Consider the following 10302-nt stretch of genomic DNA (forward strand, 5'->3'; position numbering starts at 1 on the left):
GTGCACATGCGAATCGGCATGCACTCAAGAACACGGCGATGTATCTGAATATGCAGGACCTTCGGCTATGGAGACGAAAAGGTATATGCCGCAGCGGCAATGCAATGTGGGCGAATGCAATCGTCAACTCGGAGGAAAGATCGCAACCTTCACCAGCTCTATCAGCGGCATAGATAGAGTGGCAGCATGCAAGCAATGAACATAGCGACTAGAACGAGCTCTGCTTCAATTGGCAACGCACCGGAAGTGGCAAATGCAGCGTGCAGTAATACAGCATAGACGATAGAGGCGGCAGCGAAGAGACGCGAGAAATCAGTACTTAAGCTGCGGTCTAACGTAGTAACAAAAGGTTAGGGGCAGCCACTTTAGACGCCTGGGCAGCTAGAGCTAAACGTGAGGGGTTAGAACGTAGAATTGCTCAACAAAACGATGTCCGGTTCCTCATCTTCTGAGGTCCCGCGTGCTCCTGCACTTTATTCTTTTTCTATTTTACTTCCATTCCATGATATTTCGTGTCAGCCTCTTGTAACAACTTTTGGGTTGTCGCTATTGCGTAGGCGTGATAGGTAGTGTTAGTCAGTAGAGGTAAAAGGGAGGAAAAAATATGTAATGCAAAGGGGGCGAAGAGAGGCAATGTCGCTCAGCACGAATGTCATCCGTGTGTGCGATGCATTTACTCAGACCAGCTTGGTCTGTGGCTAAGTACTACACAGCCAAGAACTCGAGGCCCGCGAAATTCATCGGTCCTGCAGTTGCGGTCCAAGCCCTGTCCGGAGGACCGCAAAGGGATAGAACCAATTCCTGTGTTCGGACGTTGTCTGAACCAGGGAAATAATCTGATTTAAGGCGCACTACCGCGTGGTATACAGAAGATTATTCCGTATAGTGAACGGTGGTAATTTACCGAGCACATCAAAGTGAGATCACTCGGTATGAGCGGGAGCTCACCTGCCAATTCAGGCAGCAGAGGCGTGTGCCTCATGGTTAGCCACGTTATAGAGCTATCCCCGTTAATACGGGTCTAATCCCACGTAGTGGGCGAGCTCAATCAACGAGGTGTTTCACTCTCCGGTCTACAGTTGCTCATGAATGCAGGCTGTCGGTCATCTGTCTCCCCCCTTCTCCATGCGTGCTGTTCTGTCCAAGTGTACAAGAGTGACCGCTATTCTCCTCCAACATTGTGGCGGAGCTGGACCTGACATAATTCTACACAGCCCAGCGTTCATGCTGATTACTTTACCATCTTGTTCCTGCCTTTATCGTAGCCCTGTATCAGTATCCCTACCTCAGGCACATCCGTCTGATCCTTGATCCAAATATGGCCAATAATCCCACAACTGTACCTCACACAATCTATCACTTCAGGTTAGGCGACACCCGCGGCACAGTGCTGTACGATGGACTTCTAACATTCTCAACAAGTCCGTTTTTCGTACCTTTCGAGGCCTTACGCTCTACATACAAAGAATGTTTTCGCCCAATAGACCCCCTTACCCTGTCTCAGAATGTCCTCATGTTAGAAAGCAAAGTCGGGCGTGTCCTCGTTGACTCGGGATCTCGAGGAGGTCAAGCGAATCCGCTCCTAGCCTCAGGTGGCCTCCTATTCCGAAATATGCGCGCGGCAGGGATACTTCCAGAGTCCAATAGATCACGTTTTCCTGACTGACGCCCACGCCGATCACGTCAATGGATTATTGGGCCTGGACAGTGGTCCAGCATTCCGGAATGCGGCGGTTTTACATAGGAATCAAGGAACATCGCTTTTGGATCACAGCGCCGCATCCTATTTCCGAGGATCATCCACTGAGAGACACACTTCGTAAGTCGTACATGCCGCCATAACAGTTGCTTTCCGGAGCCAACTTCTTTCGCAATGAACTAACGGACGGTTTCAACATCTCTTGTCGTGGACGCAAAGTGGGCTTTGCGCGTACCTATCGTTAAAGTATTGCCCCTTACGCATCCAGACTCGTTCTGGTTCGCGACGCCGGCGCGCCGCTACCAGGATTTCGCTTTTTGCCAAGCCCAGGGAACAGCTCGGGTCACAACCACATACAAATAGCGTCAAAAGGAGAAAGCCTCATTGTTTGTTTCCGGGGACGCATGGATGTCCAAGGTACCCGTACATGCCCCCCTTTCTTGAACAGAGCACCCATCACTGGAACAAAAACTTTATTGCAAATTTTATTGTGATGCAGCTTCTACCGGTAAATGACTCAACTTTTGAGTGAAAAACGTTCAGTGACAATGACGTAAATCGTTCAAAAATGCAAATGGCGCAATTTGACATGCAGAATCCGACTTGGCGCCCTTTTTGCCATCGGAAAGCAAACTTTGGTGAAACCTCGGTGCAAATTGGGGCATTAGAGCTCATTCCGCTTCTCCTCACACCACGGCCACTACACCATGACCAAGAAGACCAGTCGCAAGAGGAAGGAAGAGGACTACTTCAACCGAGCCGTCATTGCTATCGATAATGGCGCAACTAGGCGCGAGGCTGCCCGACTTGCCCGGCTCCCTTTGGCGACTTTTCAGTACAGATTCGCACACAGAGGTGAATCAAAAAAAGCACGCACCTACCTATCCACCGATGAGGAGCAAGTCATTGTTGACCTTGTTCTTTCGTACTCCCGCCGCGGCTTCCTCCTCAAACGGACAGACGTCGCAGATGCTGTCCAATTGATGGTGACTTCGTTTTCAGCCGAACGCCAGAATACAATACCTTTTATTGAGGGGCGCCCTGGACGAAAGTTTCTATCACTCCATTCTAAGCGCCACCGAGAAAAGATCAAATTCGGAAGGGCCTCTACAGAGGAAGAGACTCGCTGGAAAGCAACCAATGCCGAAAATCTGACGACCCATTTTGCGGAATTGGAACGGCTTATTCGTGTGTACAACTTGGACTCTTCGCGCATTGCCAACCTAGACGAAAGTGGTACGAGGCCAAGCAAAGATTGCGCACAGTCGAATAGAAGAAAGTCCTACAGTGCTCGAGGACAGAAGTCTCTTCAGAGATCACCAGAGTTTAGGAATGTTAAACGAATAACAGTCATGCCCGTGATATTTGCCAATGGGGATGTTGGTCGCCCTTTATTTGTTGTCGAGGGTAAATCTCTAAAGTATCGCACTGTTGAGCTCAATGGGGCACCGGTCATGGAGACGGTTGCGGATTGTCTTCCTCGAGGGAGTGTCATAACCACACGAGAGGATGTGGCTGGGGTGGACAGCAAACACTTCCTGCGCTGGGCAAAATATTTTGCGGATGATGCCAAGGACCTCACAGTACATGGCAGGAAGGTTCTTTTAATTTTGGATGGCTATCGAAGCCATATGCGGTACCGGGTTCTACATACTCTGAAGCAAGCTGGGATTGTGGTATACGCATTGCCTGCGCATACAAGCGGCACAACCCAACCTCTGGATGTTGGGGTTTTCGGTCCATTTAAAGAACACATTCGCAGCTGTGTCGAACAGTCTTCGTCCCGTACAGAATGGAAGAGCTACGACGTGTTTGACTATATAAAGGTAATGCGAGAGGCATGTGGCAAGGCGTTCACGCGAGCACATGTGACTTCTGCTTTTAGGAAATCTGGTATATGGCCACTCAATGCTGGTGCCCTCATCGACGTGCCCCGTCCGCAGTGTTCTATCAATAAAACATCTTTGGCGACAGTCTCGGAAATGAAGGAAATGCTAGAAAAGAAACGCTTGGTGTACAAGGATAGTTTATGTGTACAACCGCGCGTGCTACAATGCGGTTATGTTGACACACCGGCTGGGTTGACCCTGATAACGGATGTCGCGATGGAGTTGGCAAGGTGCAAGGACGCTATGGGAAGAGCTAGGCGGGCAGTAAGGCAGGAGAGGGAGGCCGATGTAGCGCAACGTGTAGCTGAGGCTGTGGAGCGGACTAGAGCGCAGCGCTTAACGCTACGGGAGAAAGCGCTTGCTTTCCGTGTGCACCATTATAAGGATGCGACCATTTATCCAAGGTCTCTGTTGGTACGTCGCCAGATTGCGAAGAAAAGAACTTCCGCTCGGCGTGCCGCAATCTTCAAGAAGGCAGCACAGGAGGTTGCACCGTCCCGGAATAGCAATTAGAATTAAAAATTGCAATGTCGAAATGCATCAGCCAGTGAAATGTCCGTGCAAATAATGGGTGCTTTTTCTGTGGTTGCAACCTCTCCGATACCCGGACCGAAAGACGCCGTTCATGCCGATGTATGAGCCTTTTGGCTCCTGAGATCAGAAAAGCAGGTACGTGGAGACTGTCAGTTTTCCAAACAGTCAAAAAATTTTCTCCGATGCCGCTTGCTTCTTGTTTTTACATTTATTTTTCTAATCATGTTCAACTTTTAGGGGGTACCCCACTAGTACGCAGGATCAGCAATGTGCGTAACCATTCAATTTCTGATTTTTTATATCTTACTAACAATTTTCGATTCTTTCTCGTTTTTTGAATATTTTGTTGAAAAGCCCGATCAACTTCAGAACCACAGCTGGCAAGTCGGGACGGAGTCAGACCCGCTAAATGCTCGTCGTTCAAGAATGAAACTATTAAGGCAAGCGGCTAAGAACAGATCTTTGGTTCTTGCTTACCATGAGGCGTTCCCAGATCTTGGATATGTTGTGAAAAGTCGCGAAGGGTCTTTTGATTGGGTTGTCGCCCCGCCCATACTCATCGGAACGGGCGTGGTTCAAAAGTGTATCTCATGATTCTTATCATTCGATTCTTTTGGTCTTGTGATCTGGGATCATTTTATTCTTAAGATAGTGGTCGGATAGTTTCTAAGAAACTGACGGCCGTCTTGAGAAGAAGAGCCGTTGAAGCGCGAGGTATTTCTGTGGATTTAGGGATGATGCGATCATGATCACAATCTCGCTGAGTATAAAAATTGGACCGCAGGAGACACAGCGAACATACAGGAGAGTCAGGTAATTATTAAAGGAGAACTAAAGCATGGAACTGTGTGCCATTTGCCTGCAATCCCTTACTCTTTGCTCCCAATGCATTGGAACACCTTGTGGTCACACTTTTCACAGGATATGTCTTTCTAGAATGATGCAATTCCACTCCGAGAGCGTCACAAGTAGAAGGCATCTTCCTTGTCCTCTATGCCGAGTGCAACTCTCCACAGATGTCGTAAATGCGTCTCTTGTCGAATCTGGTCTTCCGGCTGGAACAGAGGAGGATATACGAAACCTACTGGAAGAGTACAATAGTCCCGCGCGGCATGGAGAGACCAGAACTCGTCGGTCCCCTGGTCAGATTACTAGAACTATGGTTCGGGGGCGGCGAAGAAGGCGAGGAGGTGTGTGGTCGCGCACAACGTCGTTGCGAGTTAGTAGGAGATACCTAGACATGCAACTGACGGAAAGCCTGCGCCAGGAAATGCAAATTCAGGTGCGAGAACAGCGCGAACTCGGCGAGCAGATGCGAACCCTTGAAAGAATTTTGGGTGTACATCAATTTCAGGCTGATGCTAGTGTGAGATATGCGGAATTGCTGAACAGAGTTTTACGATTGGGGCGCCGTCAACGGACTCTGACCAACCTTCTCACCGGCGAGCGTAGATATCCTAGAACAAGGGAAAGAATTCTCGCTGCATGGATGAATGTTTGGTCGCAGGAAGACCAGGAAGGATTCTTCGTGAGGCAGAACGACCTAATTTTACGCATGGTGGCTTTCCGGCATGTGCTCGAAGAAAGGGGCCGGGACCACACTTACGGTGTTCCAAGCATGCGTGCTTTTTCTGCGGCGGTTGTGTGGTTGGTAGCAGGCTGCGTTCTGTGGGCTATATGGAATTTGTTTTAGGGTTGGTGTTAGATTTGACTTGGGCAGATAGAAGTAGATAAACGATTCCTTGTCCGAAGCCGGCAGAACCTCAATGCTTTGACTCCTTGATTTATTCATAACACTTGAAAGTACAGGATACCACAAGTGCTGCATGCCGTGCGGAGAAAAGGTCGTGGACGCTCACGCGGCCTTGTAAATAAAACTTTTTGAATGAGGAGACGTAGCGTCCTATCTTGTTCGCTCTATAGTGCCAAGCTATGAAGTGCTAACAATTTGGAGCAATATTAAGGAGGGAATAATAAATCAGGCACATTTCAAATAAGAAAAGTGTGGTACTCTGGTTCGATCACTGGACATTTGGAGTGACTTTCTTCAAACCTATTTCAGTGAGATACTGCAATCTGCAGCACTCTTAAATTTATGACAGTATAAATAATCGATGCATGAGGTCAGTTTCAATAATCGTTGCAAAGCACAGTTAGCCAAAAGAGGCATGCCCGGCCCTAACCTTTCTGAAAAAAAGTGTAACTATTGAGATCAACTTAGCACTCATCTTATCATCTTTTTAAAAAGTGTTGTATAACATACCCTTCTTAGTAACCAATTCTGTGCAAGCCATTGATATCAGAGAGGTTACCTAACTGAGCAGAGAAATCCTCGTTAGTTTTGAGGAAGAGGAAATCTGTTGCCTGCCTTTTTAAAACGCTGTTGATTGAAGGAAGTCATGTTATGGAGGCTTAGCTTCTGTTGGGGAAGGGATCATTTTTCTCGTCGTCTTAGACCAAATCTACGAAAAGCCTGACATGTGTAGATAGTTGTCCGCAATATTATTGTGGAACGCTTACCGTCATTCAGAGAATCGCTAACTGCGCCTAAAACTTCATTGATTTTCGAGCAAAATTTTAGTCGGCGGATTCGCAAACTATGGGCTGCCACACGTGTCTGCCCTGAAGCATCAATTAGGGGTGTTCCATAAATTCCCCGTGTGCCAAAATACGCCCAAAGAGACATGCTGTGTTGGGACAGGCTCTCAGAGATGAACCTAACCGCGCCTGTAACACGATACTTCTATCATATTCAGGGTCACCCCAATTAGGCTACAAGTCTGTTGTAGAAATACATTTGGCGCAAAGAAGCAAGCTACTGCACGCGTCTGTTCCAATATTGGCGCAAAGCCATTTGGAAGAGCTTTGGTAGAGCTGTAAGCACATGAAATTCAGATGTTTTCTGTACCGTTACTATAGAACGAAGCTCGCCCAAACGGCGCTTTGGACAAAAATCTCGACCAAATAATTTTGGTTTGGAAAAGAATCCTGCCCAAATTCTAAACTTTAGGACAAATGCTGGCGCGGTGGGGTTCAAAATCTCTTCCATCGGTCCAAACTTTAGTACAGGGGGGGGGGGGGGGGGGGGGGGGGAGTCGCGATATAGTGCTACCCTGTGTCAATGGGCCGAAAACGGCACTATATCGAACCAGGCACTGTTAGATAATGAGATTTACGGCTTTTTTGCAGCCACTTCCTTGCATCACTGCTCAGAAAGACCGCTCGCAGGACGCCATCACTCATGCTTTGTATCTTCGCTACAGACTAATCAAGCATTTCTGTTATTAGTAGCTGCCGAGCCGTTGCATTGACTTCCTCCTTTTTCGCAGCCAGAAATGCCAGCCTAAACTTTTGCAGATGTCCAATTGCATCATCGACCCTGCCTTTTTCCGCCATAGTCTCTATTCGAGTTGGCAACTGCATAATATCTTTCCGCGGCGGCAGCGGCTCTCGGGCAGTACACATGTCCATCCAACTGCCTCCCTGGAGACCCTTCGTTTTTGGCTCAAAATTCGTGCCACCCGCAGAAGAGTAGCACTATATCGGAGCTGGCACTAACAAATATGGCACTATATCGCGACCCCCCCCTGTAGTTGGAATTTTAGGACTGAAATTTTGTTGGCGGTGGGGTCACCCTAACGATGCAGTTGAACTACTGGTATCATAGTTATCGTCTGTGTGTAAAATAAATAATCAAATCCATGTAAGCACTCCACGTGTCTTTTCATTCGAGAAGTCCACGTATTCTCATCTGAGCCTCCAAAGGTATATTCTACTGCAGGGCGTACAATAATTCGTTTCTACCAGCCGTTTCATGAGCACACTGTCAGAGATACCCAAGGGTAGCATTCGCTCAAAAGGACATTGAATAAATAAATCAATGAGCACACACCTGGATTGAGCTCCATCTGCCTCACATATAAACTTTACACAAACCTCAAATTTCGGTACAGAATTGAAAATATTTGCGTCCTTGTACTGCAGGCATCTGCCTGAGGTTCGCATGGGGCACCTTGTCTGTGCCTTGTGTAGAGGTCAATTGTCTGCGATGCACATTATAGTGTTGCTCTTTCTTGTCCGAAAATCGTGGCATTTCGTCACCAACAGCAATGGATTCAGTTCTTGTGGGAAACCAGAGCGCTCTTGCCTTGTTGCATTAGAGCTCAAGAGATCTGCTGCCTTCGGTACTTTGGTGTCGCAAAAACCCTTGATTCTTTGTTCGACTCCTATGGCTAGCTGCTTCTTTGTTGCTAATATTTTTCTTCTGTGTTGCTGCCCCGAAAGCTGAGGCTGCTGAGCTACTGAATTAGAGAAACACCGTACGTCATTGTTGCACACTGATAACTACGGGAGCAGCATAAATAGTATAAATAGTATCGGTACTTCACTCCTGACGACGGAGCCTTCTTCCTTGCCTCAGAAGCATCCCTAACCTGCTATTCATTCGTCCGAGGAAAACCGAGCTGGTCCATCGCAGATTCACACGCGACGCTTGCAACTTTTACTGGCGCAACCATGTTTCTTAGGAGTGCCATTTTCTTGCTTTGCTTTGTCCCGATCCTGGGCTTCCTGTGCCAAGAAAATTCTCCCGTCTACCGCTTCACAATAGGCGACATTCGCGCCACAGTGATTTACGATGGATTTTTGACCTTCACGACACCTCCTTTTTTCGCACCGGTGGAAGACGTCAACGCTTCATACAGCGCATGCTTTCGCTCAATAGACCCTCTTACCCTCTCTCAGAATGTCCTTGTGTTAGACACCGAAGCCGGGCGTGTCCTCATTGATCCGGGAGCTCGAGGAGGCGAAGAAGTTCCGGTCCTGGCCTCAGCCGGTCTCCTTTTCAAAAACATGCGCGCAGCAGGAATTCCTCCAGAGTCTATCGATCACGTTTTTCTGACTCATGGCCATGCAGATCACGTCAGCGGATTGTTGGGCCTGGAAGGTGGTCCGGCATTCCCGAATGCGAAGCTTTATGTTGGAGTCACAGAAAATCGCTTTTGGATGACAGAGCCGCTTCCTATTTCCGAGGACCATCCATTGAGGGACACACTGCGTAAGTTATGCATGCTGTCAAAGGTATCTGATTTACGAAGCTTACTTCTCTCGCAACGAATTAACTGACAGATTCAACATCTATTGTAATTGATGCGAAGTGGGCTTTGCACAAGTCTACCGCGATGGGGTTGCCCCATACGCACCCAGCCTCCAACTAGTTGAGGAAGACAGCTCGCCGCTGCCAGGATTCCGCTTTATGTCCAACACAGGGCACAGTCCTGGTCACAACTATATAGAAGTGGAGTCCAATGGAGAAACCCTCATTGTTTCTGGAGACACGTGGGAGTCAAAGGTAAGCAACACCAGCAACCGGCAAACCCCATTCAATTTTCGAGTATTGTAATATCTTTATTAACTGGTTTTCGATTTTTGTCCACTGGGCTTGGAATTTCCTTTTGCAAAGCCGGATCAACTTCAGAACCCCGACTGGCAGATCGGGACAGAGACAGACCCTCCAATGGCTCGCCGTTCAAGAGTGAAGCTATTAAGGAAGGTTGCTCGAAATAGATCATTGGTTCTAAGTTTCCATGAGGCGTTCCCAGGGCTTGGACATGTTGTCAAAAGCGGGAGGCGTTCTTTTGATTGGGTTGTCGCTCCGCCCAGAAACATCGGAACAGGCGTGGTTCAAAAGTGCTTCTCATGATTGTTATCATTCGATTCTTTTGGTGTTGGTTCGGGAGCATTTCGTTCCTAGTGGTATGGTCGCGTGCTTTCTAAGAAACGGACGGAGGGTCATAAGAGAAAAATCCGTAGATGTGCGAAGTACTTCTGTGGATTGACGGATGGTGCGATATGAATAAAATCTCGCCGGGTGTAAAATGCACCGCAGAAGACAGAGCGAACATAAAGGAGGGTCAGGTAATTAATAAAGGAGAAGCATATCATGGAGCTGTTTGCCATTTGCCTACAACCGCTTACTCTTTGCTCCCAATGCATTAGAACACCTTGCAGTCATACTTTTCACAGGACATGTCTATCTAGAATGATTCAATCCCTACCGGATTGTGCCACAAATAAGAGGCACCCATTCTTTCGTCTTGTGTCTTTGCATCTCTCTCCAGGTTTGGTGGACGTGTCTCATAGAATCCAGCCTGCCGGATGCAATGGAGCATGACGTATTAA

At 47.9% G+C, this 10302-nt stretch overlaps 1 protein-coding gene across 1 annotated transcript; it reads left to right on the forward strand.

The window, feature by feature from the left end:
* The first annotated feature begins 8637 nt into the window (after window positions 1-8637).
* CHC_T00000278001 (hypothetical protein) lies at window positions 8638-9823 on the forward strand. The gene is made up of 3 exons (XM_005719309.1): window positions 8638-9178; window positions 9294-9472; window positions 9584-9823. The coding sequence occupies exons 1-3, from the start codon at window positions 8638-8640 to the stop codon at window positions 9821-9823; spliced, it is 960 nt and encodes a 319-aa protein (XP_005719366.1).
* Window positions 9824-10302: the final 479 nt, after the last annotated feature.

The sequence above is a fragment of the Chondrus crispus genome, genomic scaffold (assembly GCF_000350225.1).
Source record: "Chondrus crispus Stackhouse genomic scaffold, scaffold_483, whole genome shotgun sequence".
In the NCBI taxonomy this organism is placed as follows: Eukaryota; Rhodophyta; class Florideophyceae; order Gigartinales; family Gigartinaceae; genus Chondrus; species Chondrus crispus.